Source organism: Phoenix dactylifera, unplaced genomic scaffold (assembly GCF_009389715.1).
Source record: "Phoenix dactylifera cultivar Barhee BC4 unplaced genomic scaffold, palm_55x_up_171113_PBpolish2nd_filt_p 000184F, whole genome shotgun sequence".
Classification (NCBI taxonomy): domain Eukaryota; kingdom Viridiplantae; phylum Streptophyta; class Magnoliopsida; order Arecales; family Arecaceae; genus Phoenix; species Phoenix dactylifera.
Genome location: NW_024067713.1, coordinates 162 through 21,065, shown reverse-complemented (window position 1 = coordinate 21,065; position 20,904 = coordinate 162). Strand labels below are relative to the sequence as shown.

Here is a 20,904-nt window from a genome sequence, read left to right as displayed (position 1 = left end):
CCCGGCCGCGCCGCTGTGGCGACGGAGATCTCTTCTGATATCGACGGCTGCGGACCACGACGATTTTGCGGTCCACAGCAATTATGAGCTTCTCGCTATTGGCGGTCCAAAAAGTTGAATCCATCCTGGTCGTCTGATAAGTAGTTCTTTTAGTGATCTCTTAAAAATCTTTAATCCTTATAGAATTAAGGCTTGTGTGCCCACCGTATGCGAGAAAGGTAGTGTCATGTTTGGCTCAATTAAAAAGATGAATTCTAAATAAACAAGTAATAAATATATTTTTATAACTATATTAAAATATATATTTCATGAGGTAGAAAATTATATATTGTGCAACTTCTTAATATAATCAACTCTGATTGTTTCATATATTTGGCTAGACTTCCACATCATCGTAGTGCTAAAAAAAAAATCTAACATTGTTTACCTAAAAAATAATGTATTGAAAGTATAAATTTAAGGTTAATCACAGTAGCTAAAAAATACTTAGTGATCTCTCCTCTCTCAATGGTTTAAACAAGCTGTGTCATGACTTACCTGCACAAGATATGTGGCCATCGAGCGCGCCGCTACATGGCGCCATATAAGAGAAGAACACCAAAATACGTCTACAGAATTTAAAGATATCCGCCTCATATACCCAAACTCAAAGAACTCTAGCCGATGTGGGATTAAGGAGCCTCACATTCCACCCACAATCAGATTAGAGTCGTCCTCGGCTCTGATACCAAATGTCATGACCCGCCTGCACAGGATATGTGGCCATCGAGCGCGCCACCACGTAGCGCCACATGAGGGGAGAACACGGGGCTCTTCTGCTAGATATTGTCCGATTTTGGAGTTTACACGCGCGCGTGCACGCTCCGAGTTAAACTCCTTCTAGATTTTGCTTTTTTCTAGAATGCGTCTACAAGATTTGGGACATCCGCTTCATAAGCCCAGGCTCAAACGACTCTCTAGCCGATGTGGGATTAAGGAGCCTCACAAGCTGCCAACTTATGTTTGGCTCACAAACAAGTGTGTTGGTTCATGCTCTATATAATCATAAAACAAATTGAGGTTGATCATGGTATCAATTAGCTTACTTTAGCTTAACTAGCTGACAATCCTTGGACTTCATCACATATTTCAATGACTAGAGAGAATATAAGCTTCCAAAGTCCGCTTGCATTGTTTTTCTTTTTCTGCATTTCATGTAACTCTATAATAAGATACATGAAGATACATGTGGCTTTTTTTTGCAATCAATTGAAAAGAGATGCTGGATCAAGTAAATAATATATATAACTAAAAAATATCTTATATTTTTTTTGTAACAACAAAACCTGATCTTTAAGTAACTGTGACAACCACCAATATCAAGGACTACAACTTCAAATCTACCACTGGTCTCAAAAATTAGCTTCAAAAATTATTGTCCTTCCTTTTCTAATGAAAATAAATTTATTTGGAGTTTCTAGCATTGCATCTTATGCTTGAGATAATTGTACTTGCACCAAATGATGCTACAATACAGTTATTTTAAGATACCATACACAACTCTAAACACAAGTTAAATAAAGTCTTCAAGAGATAAGTGTCAGCTTCGATATACAAAGAAATTATCTACATCTTCCACTTCATTAATATTTAATTTTTTTAGATCATTAAGTAATTTTTTTATTTGTTTTAACATTTGGTTGGATCCACTTTCATCTTAGATGGTGTATTGAAATATGTAGTGCTACAAATATGAAGGTGCAATTTTTAGTGTTTTATGACTTTTTGAAAATAAAATCCTAGTTGATTTCTTGAACTTTGGAAAATGATTTGGCTAGTTATGGGATTTAGGGTGTCTTAACTTTTTTAAATTTTGAAAACAAAAGTGAAATACAATCAAATTATTCATCTTGACAAAATTTGATATTTATTAGTATTGCCCCCACCACAATTACTTATTTTTCATTGTTTATAAGAGTCATTAGTTCTTAGATGCACTTGATAAATGACAACTACATATAACGAGCTTTATAAAATGGCATAAAAATATATCATATCAGTAAATATTTCAAGAGTTAAGATTCTATTTAAAAATCTGAATATTTAGCTCGATGAGTCCAAGAGCATATAAGCACCCCAAGAGTCAATAATCTATTTGATGTCACGCCCCCGCCTCCGTGGGACATATGAGGCACCCAGTGCCCATGTGGGGGCCACATGAGGGGGGAAACACGGAGCTCCCCTGCGGTTCCGGAGCTTCACACAAACATTCTTGATCCTTTCCTGATTTTGTTTTTCTCCCAAAACGCGTTTGCAGGATTTGGAAACACCCGCCTCATACGCCCAGGCTCTGGAACGAGTCTTTCCAATGTGGGACCATTGGGCCTCACACCTTTCCACTATCGGACAAGAGCCGTCCTCGGCTCTGATACTAAATGTCACGCCCCTGTCTCCGCGGGGCACGTGAGGCACCCAGTGCCCACGTGGGGGCCACATAAGGGAGAAAATACGGGGCTCTCCTGCTAGATATTGTCCGGTTCTGTAGCTTCACGCAAGCGTCTTTCACCCCTCTCCAGTTTTGTTTTTCTTCCAAAATGCGTCTGCAGAATTTGGAGATACCCGCCTCATATGCTCAGGCTCTGAAACGAGTTTTTCCGATGTGGGACTATTGGACCTCACATTTGATGTAGGATTACTTAATACCTCCTCTCATGTGTAGAGACCGAGGGACAAAATCCACAATGAAGAGAAACACATAGATTAGTAAGTGGGAATGTGAAGATTTTAGTAGGCAAAAATGCTCTGATACTAAGTTAAGATCTTATCTAAAATTCCGAGCTTTTTAGATAGTCCCAAAAGTATATAAGCACCACGATAATCCTTAACTTATCCGATATGGGGCTATTAGAGCCCATTGATCCTTAACATGGTATCAGAGCCCATTGATTTTTCGTGTCTGCTGAAACCTTCACACTCCTACTTACTAGTCGACATATTGCCTCTCATTCTGGATTTCGTTCCTCAAGCTCTACATGTGAGAGACAGTATTGAGAAATAATAGTTCCGCATTGGGATAGGTTAAGAATCTTGATGATACTTATATACTCTTGGGCCTATTTATCTAAAAACCTGAATTTTTAGATAGGACTTTAACATCAAGAGTCTACTTTTTAAATCAGACTTGGTTCGCTTTTTCCATTTTCTTATCAGTATATGTATCATTCAACATATCTTGAAAAGATATCAAAAAAAAATATTTAAAACTGTAGATTTTAAATAACTACTATTCTCAATATGAAATCCAAATGAAGAATTAAGCACATGCTCTTGACATATGGTGTATAACAAATAAGATAAACAGATCCCCTAATGTAGGCTACCCTTACTTACAAAGTTAAAGAAGAAAATCCTTACATATCTATTTTTTAGCTATCTAATATAATTTTCCCTCTGATTTTAGTCCTGCCTTGAGAATTAGGGTGGTCATGGTTTTTATATATTTATATACCATGTTGATGACATAATTTACTTTGTAAATTCTTTACTTTTCCAACAAGAACATTTACAAAATTTCAACAATTTAATATAATAGACAGAAAGATACAAATATTGAAGCTAGAACTTGCATCGAGAGTCTAATTTATGTACAATATGGTAGAATAAATAACAAGGTATGTAAAAATGGGCACTTGGTTTCGTAAAAGTATCATCAAATTGCAATCTACCATTCAATCAATGGGCAAGCTTGAAAGTTTTTAACCACTCATATGCTACTCAATCCAAGTGGAATAGTGACAGACATGATTTAACTCACATTACCACAAACAAAAAAATAAAGTATCCTATATATATTTTATAACTTAAGAAATCAAAGCATAATATTAACAAACATAAACAGAGGAACTCAATAGCAGTACTACTCACTATAATAATTATTATAATCAAATAATATCGATTCAACAGATAGAATAGAGATGCAAATAACAATTTTCAATAGCAAATCATGGTCAAATGATTTTAATCAATTACTCTTCCAATAGATCACCAATTCTCTGCATTAAATCATTAGACTCAAAAGTTTAGCAATTTGACATTAATTAGATTTAGCAATTTTAGCATTGCTATCATATCCAAGTGCTCTTCATGTCGAATCGCTAGGATTAATACAACAGTCAATCTAAAATTAATTTAGCAATTAAGAATTTCACTAAAAAAACAAATCAGATCCTTGGAGCAATGAAAAGCTTACATCAATGGAACAACTCTTTTATTTTTTTTTTGGTGGCAAGAGATTAGATCCATGGTAGCATATTTTGTAATCAAATCAAAATATTTTGGGTCTAATCCAACTTTGCTACAAACCAGACGCAATCCCCCAATCCAGCCGAACCCCACACACAGAGGAGGGCACTCGATGAAATGCAGGTAACACCATGCATGGGACCATATGCCATGAGCGAGGAAGAAGACCACCCGACATCAAGTGTAAGCATCCCAACCTCCTCTGTTTGTTCTCTTCCTCCTCCCCTCCCGTAACGTACAGTCAAACCACAGGCTCGAAGACTCTCCTCCCACCCCATAGATAGAGATAAAAAAAAAAAAAAAGAAGAAGAAAACCTCTGTTGCTTTCTGCGTTCCTGTTTGCACTCGGAAAATGACGGAGGAATCCACTATTTTTTTCAAAGCTAACGTTAGCAGTAGAACATTGAGGATATACATGTCATTCTCGCTCGCACCAACTTTCTCTCTCTATTAACGAGGCCCACGCTGGGCGCCCAACACCCTCCCTCCTCAAAAGGAGAGAGTGAGAGAGAACAGAAAAGAGGGTGTCTCCTGTCACAAGAGAATCTATCCAATCTACTTGCAATAAAGAAAACGTACTCTCCTCGTGAGCTATCTCAGACTCCTCTGCCCAAAAGAAAAAAAAAAAAAAAAAACAGAGAGAGAGGAAAGGAAGCAAAAGCGGGGCAAAGAGGGTAGAAAACTGGCGGACCAAGCTTCTCTCTTTTCTTCTCTTCTCTGCACCTCCATCTCTATCTCATCCATCCGAAAACAAAGCAAAAGGAGTAAGAAAACAGAGGAAAAACAGAGAGAGAGAGGGAGGGAGGGATGACGTCGGGAGGGGGGAGGTTGCCGACGTGGAGGGAGAGGGAGAACAACAAGAGGAGGGAGCGGCGGCGGCGGGCGATCGCGGCGAAGATATTCTCGGGGCTGCGGACGCTCGGGAACTACAAACTCCCCAAGCACTGCGACAACAACGAGGTCCTCAAGGCCCTCTGCTCCGAGGCCGGCTGGGTCGTGGAGGACGACGGCACCACCTACCGAAAGGTATGCTACTAAAAAGATCCCACCTTTAGTTTAATTTTAGCTCTCTCTCTCTCTCTCTCTCTCTCTCTCTCTCTCTATCTATCTATCTCTATCTCTATCTCTTAGATGTTAGATCTCATCCTTTCCTCTAATTTTCCTTTATTTCCCTCCTTGACTTTCATGTTTGTTGCGATTCGAAGAGATTGGAGATGGCTGTTACAGCACTTGGTGCTTAGTGGATCGCAGTAAAGTTTCGGTTTTGATGCCAAATAGATCTCACTTTATTAATGGATTTTATTATTCTTCTCCCATCCTTATTTCTTTCTATCTCTCTAATCTGATAAGGAGTTTATTATGAAAATAAAAGATTTTATTAGGAGTTTGCGACTCGAACTAATTCGAAGAGGGTTGTACCATGAGAGAAGCAAGGAGGTCAACCTGCATCAAATATACGAACATGGATTCTGATGATGTTTAATAAGTTCTTAAAGCTTCCTCTCTTTTTTTTTTTAAAAAAAAAAGGATCTTAATTTAGATTTTTTTGTTTATTTGTGTTGAGAATGGGAAGAAGGATGTTTTCTTGATGCTTTTATTGGTAGTATACCTCATTTAAAATTCATTTTTTGGGCTGATTTTGTTTATTTTCTTTTAAAAGGGATATGTATTTATTTAGATCTTTTAGCAGTGATGTGAACCAGTTGAACTGCTGTAGTTGGTCTTATTTTTTTGAGATCTTTGGTTGATAGCCTTTATTCTCCTTTTTTTTTTAAGCTAGATTCTTCTTTTTTCCTTTGAGAACATAAAACAGTTTGTAGGTTTCTTTTAGATAAGTCTTCTTCCTTTGCTTCGATTGCTTTGTTTTGAGGTCTTTGATGGAGTATTCTACCAGATTTGATGTGGATTTTGTTGAAGAAATTTGGAATCCCTTAGTAATTTTTTATTAGTATTTGTTTTGTTTTCTTTCTGAAAGTTCTGATCGTGGACTTTAAAAAGAAAAAAAAACTGAATTTTGGCTTCTCTTTTCTCTTTTGACCGCTGCTTTTTAGGGCCAGTCTTCTGTGTGTGCATTTTCTCATCTCACCCAAGATGATGATGCTTTTCTTTTGATTGGATTGTGGAGATCTGTGCCTTTCCTGGCAAACTTTCTTCACTTTGTTCCTTTCCTTTTGTTCTCATTCATGAAGAATACTTGATTTTATGTTGGCTTCTGTTCTTTCTCCATCCTATTTCTTCTTTTAAAAGAAGAAAAAGGGTAACAGGAAAACAGGAAAGTATCCCCATCTAAAGTGTAACACCCTCAAGACAAACTATGTTACCCAAATATCCAAACAAATCAAAGAGTTATGAGGCAAAAAAGCAAAGCATGTCTGAATTTATTTTAGGCCGTTGCTGTTCTGATTGCATTTGTTATATCACATAAGGAAAACAAAATCCTCTCTCTCTCTCCCCCTCTCTCCTGTGGGCTGTGGCTCACAAAGAAAAGAGAAAACCCTTTGTTCACCTAAGTTGATGGACAACCTTGCCATCAGAAAAGCAACAGACTGAACAGTAATCACTTCACTTGCTGGAATTGCACTTCTCCCTTCACTCTATGTGGGCTTTCTCTTGTTGCATCTATTTAGCTGCTGAACTCTGTCTAATTTGACAGGGATGCAAACCACTGCCATCGCCTCCGGAGGCGGCTGCCGGGGGTCAGTCGACAAACATAAGCCCCTGCTCCTCATCCCATCATCTGAGCCCACCCTCCTCCTCCTTCCCTAGCCCTGTCCCTTCCTACCATGCCAGCCCATCATCGTCCTCCTTCCCGAGCCCCACCCGTATCGAGAATTCCAACCCTGGTGTCAACCCCTCCTATCTCCTTCCCTTCCTCCGGAACCTCTCCACCCTCCCGCCTCTCCGTATCTCCAACAGCGCCCCTGTTACCCCGCCGCTCTCCTCGCCGACTGCCTCCCGCCCTCCGAAAATCAGGAAACCGGACTGGGACTATGCTGCATTCCGCCATCCTTTGTTTGCTGCTTCTGCCCCTGCTAGCCCCACACGGGGTCGCCACCATGGGCACCCTGCCACCATACCGGAGTGCGACGAGTCTGATGCTTCCACTGTTGATTCTGGACGGTGGGTCAGCTTCCAAATGACAGCCCCGGCATCGCCGACCTTCAACCTTGTTAACCCGGTCGCCCAAATGCCAGAGACCGTAGTGGGCCCTGGAGGAGGAGGAATGTCTGATAGGGGACGAGGTGGTGTGGAGTTTGAATTCGGGAACGGGAGGGTGAAGCCTTGGGTGGGGGAGAGAATTCACGAGGTTGGGGTGGAGGATCTTGAGCTCACATTAGGAGTGGGAAGCAGTGGATCCAAGTGAAAGAGCTTGAGACTTAGCTGCTGCGAACATTGCATATTCCAGTTCATGTTGCTGCATCAAAAGCTGTATCTGCTGGGCTGCTGGTGTTTGGTTCTCTTCTGAGTGTTTTTTTTTCCCGGTGGTTTTCTTGCCTCATTTTTTTCTTTTGTTGGCTTCCAGTAACATGGTCATGAACGCAGAAAGATTTGTTCTTTCATTACTTCTAAGCTCAAAATGTTTTATGAGCTACTGGTTTTGGTGGCAATAGCTGATGAGTAAATTTCATGGCTGTAGTTGATGGTGTTGCTGCTGTCGCTGTAAATGCTAAAAACCCATGGGGAATTAGATCGTTCTTTCTTCTTTCTTATCAGTACAATCCATGTGGGATGTTGTGGACATTTGCTTCAGGCACAGCGATTGCAGGTGGAAGAAGTTCATGCGAACCTCTAGTTTCCAAAGGCTGTAAATACCTCGAGTGATTTTGAGAACAGAATCTTGATATGAAAATTTTCTGTCTGCTAACCTAGACGTTTGAGGTGTGTGTCTCATCAGCACTCTAAGATCATGAAGGTTTATGTCATCCTTGGGTGATTACATGAGTGCATTCCAATGTTAATATTAGTAGGCTTTTTGTAGCTACCAGTGGGAGTGGCCATGGCTTTTATGTGAGTAGGTGTCTGGCTCTGCATAACCTAATTTTCCACTAAAATGAGTAGATTTCTGTGCCTGTCCTTGGGAGGAACTAATGTGAAGTGAAGCTTTTAGATGGAAGATGGCATGACTTGCTTCACCCTGTGGGTAAAAGGTCCAGGAAAATCTTCCAATTTCTACCAAGATATATATGTCAGAGCTGCCAACCTTATCTTAACAAGAAGGCCTTCTGACAGGACATTGTATGTTGTGTTTTCTTGTGATTAAGACAGTATGCAATATATTTTTGAATTGTGGAGATTAGTCAGAGATGTAGTGTTTTTGTTAGATTTTGGTGACAAGGTTGAAATAGTTGCTGGGGCAGACCTCAAATTCCATTAAATGATTAAGGGTTGGGTTTGGTTCTCATTCAAAGGTGATGAGGTTTGTGGAGGATGCCTTGTTGGGTCAAAAGGGCACCAGAAAAATTTCAAGGGCCCCTCTCCATGTGAGGTGTGTGTGGTAGGCGTGCTGTAGTTTGCTGACCCTTCACTGTATGATGCGCTCGTCTACCGAACGCAGCAGAAACCCCCCACTTCCCCAAAATTATAGATGGACCCACTTGAAAGGGCCACATCAACTAAAAGTGCCATGGATGCCATGGTCAGCATCTTTGTAGGAACAAATGAATGAAGGGGCACCCCAAAGAAAATCTACCATGCCCAAGTAAACAATCACAGGGATCCACATGTGGCCAGCTTTGCAAATGGTGCAATGATAACGAAAACATGACACCAAAATATTGAAAATGGAGAAAACTTTATAAATCAGTGTAAAATGATATCCATCATGATATTAATATGAAGTGATAAGAAAATAGATATTATCACCTTCTTGTGGTCCAAGATAATCATGATAATCCATGAAAAGGATGTCGGATCTGATAAGGATCTATGATGACACAGAAGGATATATTCAGAAAACAGAAGGTTTGGATTTAATCAGATTAGCTTGTATTACAAATTCTGGAAGTTTGTTAGCTTAGAGTGAAGTGTTTGTTAACACCTTAGTGATACAAAAACAGCTGAGATGATACAGCCAAAAACAGATACCTGCTGAACTGAACTTGTTAAGTGCAGTCTGCTTGATAAATGCTCGCTTAATCCTGTAATGAGCATTTCTTGGTCAAGCCTTTTCCCAATGTCATCGATTCAGTGTTCGTCCTGGATTCTTTAGAGCATGAACCGATGCATTCTTCAAATCTGAAGCAGCTAGAAAGATGGTCATTAACTATGCCTGCTGCTTGCATAAAAGAATAGATCACAGTTGGTCCAACACAGCGGAAGCCCCTTTGCATCAGGTCCTTGCTCATGGCTTCGGCTTTGGGAGTCTTGACAGGCACTTGACGGGCGTAGCGGAATCCATTTATGATCGGCTTGTGGTTCACAAAACTCCAGCAATAGTTGTTAAAAGAACCGAATTCCTCAATCACCTGTGGATGAAGAGTTGATTAGAGGGGTGAAAACAACTCCACGCTTTCAAATTTTTGTTCATCTTTTTCAGTATATATACCAACTATGGTGTAGCTTAATTATAAATTCATGATCTTCGATCTTCATGAACCTTCAGTAAAGACGTCTACAAACTGATGCCAACCACATAATGTGCAGCCCGACAACATTATTTTGAATTTACATCATCAAAGCAGTCCAGTCAATTGGACTGCAAATCTTTATCTCCGTTTTAGTGTTCATACCATAGTAATAGCAAATGCAGCATCCCCTTTATAGCATCATACTGTGTAGTAAGTAATGTAATGGTCCGTCATATAATGTCTTATGCAGCGGACTGCATCTTCCAACAAATGCATACTGGGCCAAATTAGTTACTCAATGCAATCTAGCAGCAGCTACATAAGCACCAAAGAGTTCAGATCAGACAACTAAATCAACTTCAGGCATCCAGCATTTTCTTCCTTTTAAGGTTAAAAACTTAACAGCAGGGTGCTTCATTTGCAGAGAAGAAATCTAAGCTCAAAGCAAAGACGTTACATAATGTATGATACTTGGACCTATTTTGAGACATTCCAGCAATGTCAGAAGATGTGTGCCAAGCCAAAAGTTTTCACACTAGCCTGATCTACTTGAAATCGTCTTAGTAAACTTTTCCTTGTCATTTATTTCTGTACAGAATATGATTAGGTCTTGAATCGCACTTGTTTGTTCTTGCAGCTTACTCACTTTGCAGCAATGAAGGTAGAAAATAAACACAATTGCTTTGGCCTATTTGAAAAGTGAAGATGATAAGAATCCATGTCTCTCAAAAGGATGATGACAAAATGCATCCCTCCAAATAGGTGTATAGATAGGACTTCTGCCCCCTAAAATCACACATCCCCCATGTGAGCTGGATCTCAGCCCTTGTTGATGCCTTAAAGGGAAAGGCCTTTCCAGAAATGAAGCATTTTGAAATCATTTTGGATGAAAATAAAGGTGGGGAAGTTATAAATGATCCACTCGTTGTTTTGATTGAACATTCACTAGTAACTATTGAGAAGGAGATAATAAATATTGTATAATAATTTGTAAACATGATGTCTATTTCAAATGAATCTCCAATAAAGATGACCCCAGGGCTGCTGAAACTAGCTAAATATAGTGGACAGTGGACAGTTAAATTTCTAAAACAAGGAGCTGCAGATTGAGTATTGAGATGATAAATTACCTTAAGCATTTGCCTTGCATTCTCTACAACTGCCCGCATCTTCTGTTCTGATAACAAAGTGCTGCCACTTGATTTGAGTGAAGGAATCTTTTTTTCAGCGAATTGAGCGACAGAACATGGGTCAAAATCGTTGAACAACTTCCTGACAAAAGGAATGATAATTGAAGTGTCAAGCACAGAAAAGACGGAAGCTCCATTTGTCCTAAATGAAACCAAGATAATATGGCAAACCTTAACAAGTCTCGCTTGTTCAGAATAGCTGGCCAGCTGAATTCAGCTAATGCTTCAGACAAAACAAGCAGCTCAAACAGCTTTCTGTCATCATGAATGGGGACTCCCCATTCTTCATCATGGAAAGAAACATAAACTGGTTCTGGAAAGAAATACAAGCCAAGAAATACATGTAAATTGAGTTGTCCATGAGATATCAATTTCAACTGATATGCAAACCAGTAATCTTTCACCATTTATGTAACACTTGTAGTAGTAATATACAATGCTTCGATTCCTTCAGAACTTGTTAAAACCATAATGGAGTATGGCTTTCAGTTGTCTTCAGTATTTGTATAACATTTTAAATGTGACAACTTGAAAGCAATTCCCCTGGGTATAATTCATTGTTCCCCTATAAATGCCTATAGATTATTGAAGATCATCCAAGATCTTAACATGTATCTGTTCATTTCTTAGCATGCAAAGATTTATGTAACTAGATTTTCTATGGCATGATTTATCAGATGCTTGCGTAGGCAGTCAAACCTCCCAAAGCAATAAGAGCTCAAACTCTCATTCTTCATCTCTTGTTTTTATACTTCATTCCTCCCTTATTTATACTTATTCTTTGGAACACCGTAATTTGGTTTCACCTCTATTTGTGCTTCTCTATAGTGGTTATATCAATATAGCAATTGTTTATGGAGATTTAAGTCTGAGACAGGGGAAGTCGAGAATAGTATTACAAAGATATGTCTCTCCATGCAGGATTGGAATTTAGCAGGAAACCAAGTGCTTTCATCCAATCTATTATTAGCTGTACATGCCACATATTTTTTTCTTTTTTTCTTTTTTTTTAAATTATGGGTTTGGATCTATATCATTTCAATTTCATGTACTGCCCCAAATCAACTGCTTAATGAATCTTATGGCTTTTCCAACGCTTGTTCAGTTGTTCCTTTTTTGTTGCAATATCTGACCCATCGGATCATCCGTAAAAGGTTGGATAAATTAAGTACTGTTATCTTCTGAAGACATTAGAATGGCCATCATTCTTAAAGAGAAATTTTAGCAACAGAAAAAAGGACAAAGGAAAATGAATATGGAAATCCACATACAAGGCCTGACACATGATTCCAGGAAAGGCTCAAGGCTCATAATACCTCATGTGATTGTCATGGTGGTAACAAGAGAGTTAGCCGATGAGCAAAAATATTGCTGAGGAGAATAATCTGACCGTATGTGGGACTTTGTATAGAAAGAAGTTGGCAACTTTCAGAGTGGATGAAATCCTCTGGAAAATGATGACTATTAATAAAGGCTGTAAATCTATACATGCTTAAAGACATGGATAATACTCCAATTTATATTGAGTTGATATTCTTTAATGGGTCAGTGAGAATATGTTAATTTCAAAACAATTTAAAAACAAGTGTCGGTGTAGGTGCAATCCTATGCTATAACAAATATGCAAGTCAACAAAAATACCACCAATAGTGATTAGCAGTTCTCATCACTGTCCCAATCAATACAGTGTCAGAAGCTGCAGAGAATAAGAGGTTAAGAAGAGAGCCATGTCGATCATATCTTGATGTAGTGATATCTGAGATGTCCAACAACATGGTGAGCATTGTGGAAATCAACAAAAATCTAATTCACCACGTTGACAGTAACAAAGTTTAACCAGGAGAAATCAAGAAAACCATGCTCCCAGTGGGCAAAAACATCATGCTCCCCAGTGGGCCAATGGCAGCAAGTCAATCAAGTAGCCTTGCACTAACTTTAGGCTATTTTAGATGAAGCTTAATGACAGACGAGCTAACTTCATGTTATTCAATTGAGCATACATATCACACCATCCACAAAAATCTAACATAAACTTGATCATGGTACAAGAAGCACTAAGATGAAGACATCTTCAGTCATGATTAGTTGCATGCTTGCACTTGAATTAAGAAATCTTTAACAAATGAAGGTGCATCCAGATAGGAAACATGACAAATGTAGTAGCCAAGGTAAGGGTGGTAAAGGACCAAAGGATAGGCATGATGGAGATGCTTTGGGAAAATCTGCTTCAATTGATTAACACTCAAAGAAGAATCTAAGCTCTAGAAGAAGGTAGAAGTATCACCAATATTAGCAAGCGATAAAAAGAAAGAGAAGCCCAACTTAAAGGAGCCAGCATATAACAACTTGAACCCACACAAAAGGTGACAGCACCATTAACCAGTATTTCTGCAGATGAGACTTCTGAAATTCAGTAATACAAATCTCATTTGATTACTCATGAGCCAGATTAATGTGGTAGAAGGAGGGCCCATTCTGCCAAAAATCCGAGAACAAAATCATGGCCAAATTACAATTGTGTGTAGCTAAGAGCATCATGATAAATACACACTCTTCATGGAAAATATAGTAGCTAAATCCCATTAGTGGTAGAGCGACTAGCCCTAAATTACAAATAAAAGAAGATGTCCTCTAAAAGAACTAAGTCCACTAAACATACAGTTCAATAATGCCACATACTCTATAATATGCCACAAGATTTGTTGAACCAAGTATTTACAGTCAATTTGTCTTAGGAGGCAGTAAGGTCAAAGTGCAAAGGAAAAGCAAATACGTATAGAAAGGCTCAGTAAGGGGGATAAGGGCCATTCATAAACAAAAGGAGAACTGAGCATGAAAGATGAGATGACAAGTAAGTAACTTGTTAACATAGCACCTCTGGGTTAATGTTTAGATCCATGCTCATATGGTCTTCAGGTTACTAATGGAGGTCAAGAGGTTTTCTAAGGTTATGATACAATATACAGAATATACCTTTCCTGGGGAGGTTTGACAACCCAAAGAAGCAATGATAGCAACAATTCCAACAAAAGCATCACAGCAGGCGTCACCATCACCATTGGTTGTAGAAAGTCAGCTATTTCACAGTGTTGTCATCAATAGGAGGCAGAAAACAACATCATTTTCTAGCTATACATAATAGATTGAGAAGAAAAAAAAAGGAAATGAAGACCACTAATATTTATTCCAAGACTTCAAAGCGAACCTAAACTTAATCCTAATTGAATAATATTAGCAATTTTCTGCAAAAAAAACCAGATCTTCTAGAAATTTTCTGCTAAAAAACAATCCTAGTCTCATGAATAAACCAGAAATCACAAGATTTGTATGACCAACTAAAATGTCACACGAGAACCCCAAAAAGTCACATGATAACTTAAATAAGCAGATATCTACTCATTTAGACAAAACGAACACTAAATACAGACTCAAAATAAGAATATGTAAACAACCTTGAGAGTTCTTATCTCTTTCCAACAAATACACCGATTATCTCCTTTCTTGAGAAATAACAGTATTTCCCAATTTCTGACCAATAAACACTTCAAACTGATTAGTAGTTCATTTGATCTTGTACCATACTCATATGATATGACTTTCTGAATCCTGGACTCAATCTTGTATTCTTTCAAGATTGCAATGGACCACCATTATAAAACACTAACATTCAAAAAGAATGAATAACATGCACAAGCTAATTTGACAGGAGTAAAAAGCATCAAGGGGAAAAAAAAACTTAGGTGGAATCAGACGCCAGCACCAAACTAAACCAACAAAAAAGTTTGGTAGGATTAGGATTGTCAATGGATTTGATGAGCCAAACTCGGTAAAAACTTCCAATTTCATATCTGAATAATGAAGTAATATGCTTGCCGAAGTAATAAGCAGATAGCTTTAGGTGAGGGTCAATCCAAACTAATAACGACCCATCTCAAATACGAAACATATTTATATGCTCTATAATATTAAAATTATGATAAACATGAAAGTTAAATAGAGATCTAACAATGGATAACATGCTGTTGTCATAAAGGAAGAAGGGAATTGGAAACCCATTTGGTTAGACTCTCACTTTTAGCTCTATGATTCCCCTTGCTTTCGCCTTATTTGACAAGGATCGAGAAGCAATGTTTGCCATCTCGATATTGAACCCCATACCAGTACCATCCTGTCACTGTATCGATCTGCTTGGTACTGAGATTAGTTCAGCATACCGATACTCAGTACACCTCCCGTACTATGTACCAGTTCGGTACTATTACAACAGGTATGATCGGTATGCATCAGTACCAATCAGTACGGCAAGCCATGTTAAGGAGAGCTAACTACTCAATTCCCTGCCACCACCTGACGACCCCTCCACCACCAACAGCAACAATGAGGGCACTCTCTCCTCTCCCTCTTTTTTTTATCTTCCTCCCCCCTCCTTCAAGCTAGCAAAAATCTCCTTTGACCTCTACCCACAATAACATATTCATTGAAATTTAATAACTTCATACCCAATAATTCCATAAATTCTTCCACTTCTTGAAATTCATGAACAACAAATCCTTGCCAAGTTTTACCCATGGATCTAGTCCTATCCACCTCCTCAACTCCTTGAATTGATCTCCAAATCAAAAACCATAATGAGATCCAAATTATGGAGTTTGCAGTGGATTTTTGTTTCGCTAGGTCTATAGTTGGGATGGAGACAACATGACAATTACCCCTTTCTAAATAATGGTATTTTTCTAGAGGACAAACTTTACTAAGTGAGATTAGTGTTCATTCTTTTTCATCATTTTCTCCTTTCTAATTGAACTACTTATTTTTTTGAAAAATATTAATTATATCTTATTAATCAATATACCATTTAAGCTGAAGAGAAAAGCTATAAAACTATACCTACCTCAGTACCTCTTTCCGAATAATTTCCATACTACAACAAATATCCTTCTTTCGTTCCTCAATGTAGAAATTTTACAATTCCAACTATTACAAGACACATGGGCTTGGCTCAACCTGAGAACCAAACCGCACTGAACCAATCTTGTTGGGTTGGTTTTGTTCGGGTCAAGGCTTGTCGTTGGTACCAGATCTCGTATCGGTACCATTCTATTACAGTGTTAGTTGCGGTACGGTACAAGACTGCATACCGGTTTAGTACCCCTACGGTATGGTACACATAATGCGGTAGTACTGGTATGGTATAGTATACCCAGTACGGTACGATACTGACTGGGCAAACCTTGGCTCAGGTTTTAGATAGAATTGGGTTGGTTCAAGTTCCTATTTTTCAAAATCCAACTGGATTTGGTCTGTTCTAGATTAAGAGTTTGGGTAACTCGGAAACACCTCGACCTAATGCATACACATATACATACTATTTGTTGGATTGGGGCTTGTGAAATTAGAGATCTCCCTTCATTATCCTTAGTCTTTACTTTCTATTTTGAATGGATAGATTTGGTTAACATTTTCTTATACTTGTCTTTAACATTTGAATAATCTTGGTACCATCTATAATTCTCTCCCCCTTTTCTTTTTTCTCTCTATCAACTTTGTGATTTAATAAAATAATTTTGTGATTTATATAAATGGACACCAAATTTGACTTTATTAGGTTGTAATTAGTATTAGACAAAGCTTATAACTTTATATTTATTATTTCTTTAATAAAGTATTAGGTTATTGTTGTTAGATTTTATTTTTTTATTTTTATGAAACATCTTCTATGATAGCTTCATTTTTATACTTGTTTGAGGCTCAAGATATTTTATTGTTCTCGAATAAATCAATAATTTACTTTTAAAAAAGGGTGATAACTCAAGAACAAACCATAAGCAATACAATTTTGAGGGGTTGGTTCCAACATTGATTGGTTCAATTTCAGTTCCATAAATTGAGCTGATGATTGGGTTGGTTTCAGGTAAGCCTTCACCTGAACTTACCTGACCCATGTGCAACCCTACCAACCATCCTCTTACATTTAGTTGCCCTCTTTTGAGCCTCTCTCCAATTGTTCACTTCAGCATTGTACCACAACTTCTTTATCATACAGCTCTCTCACTCTCTTTCTCCATATACAACGTGACCTGGTCCTTTTTCCTTGTCCATGAACCTAGTCCCTCTCCCTATTCCCCTTGTCAAGCGCTATACTCTCAGGAGAAGATTACCCAACAAGTTTTTGTCCTCCTCATTCTCCAAAATAGTTAAGGAAAAAATGGTCTTCTTGACCACCATTTGTTGACAGCAAAATGCATCATCAATGAAAGGGTCCTCGCATTGGACTTACATTTACTATTGTGTCCACTCTGCACTCTTTCAACACTTGGTCTGCTTGCAAAATAATCAAGCATGTCCATGTCCCTATCTCCAAAGGTGTGATCCACCAATTCATTGATGGAATCCTTCTTACCACTAGCATACATATCTCTTTAAACCCTATCAACTTTCATTCCATCTCCTTATTTTCTGACAGGAGAAAGTCTTATATATATATGATATCGTAACTTCAATCGTTGAGATAAGATGATAACAGTATGAATTTGGGTGCTTTGGTAAATTTCTAGGCCTTAAAGAGTTCCTTGAAAAAAGAATGCTAGAGACAAGCTACAATTTTCATTACCACTTTAATATAGTACCACTATTAAGTCGAGTTTAGGACATAACTTTGTCTAGTTGCACTATTGATCCAGAAAAAGCATAAGTCAAGGATTAGCACATCAAGTGCACAAAAGAGAGTTATTAAAATTGCTGAAAGCTTAGTTCTATTCCAATCAGGATAATCTAACACAATTTTTGGGATAACAAAATTAGGATCAGAAGGCAGGTCATTGAGGGGTTTACCTATTTTTGTTTTATCATATGCTTGCTGTAGAAATCATTGGATTATAGTATATATATGAGGATAAAGGATGCTTCATTGTATATGTTCCAAGATGATTTAGTCTAGCATTTGTTCAAAATTAATATGTTAAGCTGATGCTTTTAGGGTCAATTGGCTAGTTAGTATGGTATTAGAGCTCAAGTATGCTAGAGTCATTTCATCTCCTCCATGCTAGTTATTAATTCAATTAACCTTGGTATCATCTTGCCTCTGTTTGAGTATCCATGTGTAATCCGGATTTTTATGTGAGGGAGAGGGGTTGTTAAGCTTGAGATATATGTTGATTCATTCCCTAACAGCTTAAGCTTTTGGGTCAAACTAGTTAGTTAACAATGAGCCTTACTAAATGTATGCACTCATAAGCTCCTTGTCAACACATGACATTAAGGCCAATGAATTAATGTCAACACATGACATTAACGCCAACAAATTAATGTCAACACATGACATTAAGGCCAACAAATCCTTAAACCATTAGTATGGACATCATCTTTCTACAAACTTGTAAAGGAGTGAACATCAAACCTTAGAATAATGAGCAGCATTTACTGCATTTTCACCAAGGAAAAATGTTGTGCCGCCTACTTGGTGTAATTGAGCTATCATTTTCGCCATTGGGTGTAACAATACCTTCCTTATATAGTAAATATGTATCATATAATAATGTTCATTATAATGGGCAACTTTATTGCTCTCATGTAAAAGAGTTGAAAATTTGAGTAATTGTCGACTGAAAGATGTTCATTATTGAAGTTAGTGTTCAAACTGTTGACCTTATTGACTAGTGCAAGGGCATCTGCTCCAGTTATCCTTGCTATGAAGAACTTTGTCAATATCCTTCCTATGACCCAACATTTTTCTCAATATACTTCTCTCAAGTTTAAGCTTAACATGGTGTTTCTTCTCTCTTTCCACAATAGATGCTATGACAGCAAATCTTAATAACCTTTCCGAGGCATTCTTTATTTTCTCTACTTTCCCTTCCATCTTCCTATTTTTCCTTGTCCTCTTGAAGGTCCTTGTTTTAGGGTTGCTACACACATCACATCTCCTTGCTCTTAAATATGTAATATCATATTATTTTTTAAGTTAATCTGTCAAAATCATCTAAAGAATGGTGGGTTATGCCGAAAGCTACAACAAGGTGACTTTCCAAAGTGCACCAGAATGTGCACCTTAGAACAGAACCTGTGGCCATGTAGTAGACACCATTGAGAAAACAGTGTCTTGGGCGAGGCTAGCTAGTGTTTGACCATGGTTTGAACTTTGGAATGTAGTGCAAATAGGTGATATTCAAGTTTAATTTGGACCTAATTAAGAATTAACTAAGACCAAGTCAGCAATGACTGATCAGAGTCCTCTATGTCATGAAATCATGAGCAGATAAGCATCTCACATTTGTGGTGCAAGACTTCATTGCCATGCATGTAATAGCTAATTAAGCTTTTTCTTATGAACTCGAGTCATCTAGGCTATAACAAGTTCAACAAGCAGGCTGCAAGACCCCAACATATGCATGATTAGGCATAAGGGTTTGAGACATTTTTATATGGTTGCATCTTATTCTGAGTTAATCATAATGCATTGTTCATGAATGAAGTATGAAAACGCTTGCTGAATTAATTATATCCAAGACACTATTTGCACATGCTACCACATCATGGACTCCTAGAGATCCATCCATACCACAGCTTTTAGCTATCCAAGACAGTTGTGGGTAGAGAAGTGCATGAGTAAGGGAACACATGTTCATTTGCATTAAAGAAGAGAGCTCAGCTCTACCTAGCTTAATTTGTCTTAATCAAACTCCATTTCTATATCTTATAGCTTAATGAGCCAAAATCTCTTTGTAGTCCTAAAGTATGATTTTATGAGGTCCGCCATGAGAGCACTCATTAATTTGGCCATTGCTAGTATCATTCAATTGAGCAACTTGGAAGCTTACTTCATGAATCACTTGTACCTATTTCTATGACAAAATCATGAAGCTATGAAGAAACACCTAACTTCAATAACCAAGCTACTTTAAGAGGATGAAAAGTATAATAGTCCAATAAGTGCTACCTCAAGGAGCTAGTCACTTGGGCATGAGTACCAAGCAAGGTACGCCGAAACCGACGGTACCGTACGCCCGAAACCAGGGTACCCGGTCGGCGTATTGGTGGAGACCCAAACCGGTTCGATACCGGTGTTTGGGCAGCATCAAACTAGTATCGAACCGGTTCGGGTGGTTCGGTTTTTGATGTTTCTATGTTTAGGTTAAGGTCTAAACTAAATGATGCATCTTATTACTTCCAAAATGATACAAATCATAAAATAAAGAACATAAAATATCTTCAAATTAAGATACAATCAGTTACATACATTTAAAGCACTCTTAAATATCTAAAATCGGATCGAGTGGTGATGATCCTCGTAGATATCCGGATCATAAGTATAGTTAGAAGGAGGCAGATCCAGCCAACCAGAAGGAACGCGCGTCAGGTTATAAAAATTGTCGGATCTTTTGCTCACGCTCTAGGTCTGAGAGGTGTCTTCTGACTGTGTAGAGTCCATCTGAATATGGCGGCAGCAAAATCCGACCCGTGTGATGCTCCGGGCTACGTAGGGTAGTAACCACCGGAAGATGCCTTTGACGCACCATATCTATATCCGTATCCGTATGGATATAGGCTGTCTGAGACTGCGGATAATAGGATCCATATACGACTTGAAACTTGATACATCTATGGATCCTACTCCACATCTGCATGAGGTTATCTACAGCTGCATCCTGTCCTCCTGAATGACCTCGAAGAGCTCGTCTTCTATATGCAATGGTATCCTCGCGGGCTCTATCAGATGGCCTACCGTGATCCCTATCCTGTATAGCATGCGTAAAACTGGGATTCACTAGTGTATGAAGACTAGCCTCCAGCTGTGTCTATAAGTAGTACCATACTGTCCTCCACTTCCTCCATGCCTAGCAGATCCATCACCACCAGAACCTTCATCG

At 38.3% G+C, this 20,904-nt stretch overlaps 2 protein-coding genes across 2 annotated transcripts; one reads left to right on the top strand and one right to left on the bottom strand.

The window, feature by feature from the left end:
• Positions 1 to 4,782: 4,782 nt before the first annotated feature.
• Positions 4,783 to 7,994, top strand: LOC103711311 (protein BZR1 homolog 1). Its single transcript, XM_008797410.2, has 2 exons — positions 4,783 to 5,307; positions 6,935 to 7,994. The coding sequence occupies exons 1-2, from the start codon at positions 5,089 to 5,091 to the stop codon at positions 7,643 to 7,645; spliced, it is 930 nt and encodes a 309-aa protein (XP_008795632.1). The 5' UTR covers positions 4,783 to 5,088; the 3' UTR covers positions 7,646 to 7,994.
• On the bottom strand, positions 7,768 to 16,999 carry LOC120105059 (DNA-3-methyladenine glycosylase-like). Its single transcript, XM_039117133.1, has 4 exons — positions 16,972 to 16,999; positions 11,210 to 11,351; positions 10,979 to 11,120; positions 7,768 to 9,746 (listed from the first exon to the last, which is right to left on the bottom strand). Exons 1-4 carry the CDS (start codon positions 16,997 to 16,999, stop codon positions 9,414 to 9,416), a joined length of 645 nt encoding a protein of 214 aa, XP_038973061.1. The 3' UTR covers positions 7,768 to 9,413.
• Positions 17,000 to 20,904: the final 3,905 nt, after the last annotated feature.

What these genes read in the sequence shown, in the direction of transcription:
- LOC103711311 (XM_008797410.2), top strand. Translation starts at nt 5,089, where the DNA reads ATGACGTCGGGAGGGGGGAGGTTGCCGACGTGGAGGGAGAGGGAGAAC. An exon ending in ACGGCACCACCTACCGAAAG is followed by an intron (nt 5,308 to 6,934) that starts GTATGCTACTAA and finishes CTAATTTGACAG; the next exon opens with GGATGCAAACCACTGCCATC.
- LOC120105059 (XM_039117133.1), bottom strand. Translation starts at nt 16,999, where the DNA reads ATGGTTGGTAGGGTTGCACATGGGTCAG. An exon ending in AACAAGCGAGACTTGTTAAG is followed by an intron (nt 11,121 to 11,209) that starts GTTTGCCATATT and finishes TCCTTTTGTCAG; the next exon opens with GAAGTTGTTCAACGATTTTG. An exon ending in ATGCAAGGCAAATGCTTAAG is followed by an intron (nt 9,747 to 10,978) that starts GTAATTTATCAT and finishes CTTCATCCACAG; the next exon opens with GTGATTGAGGAATTCGGTTC.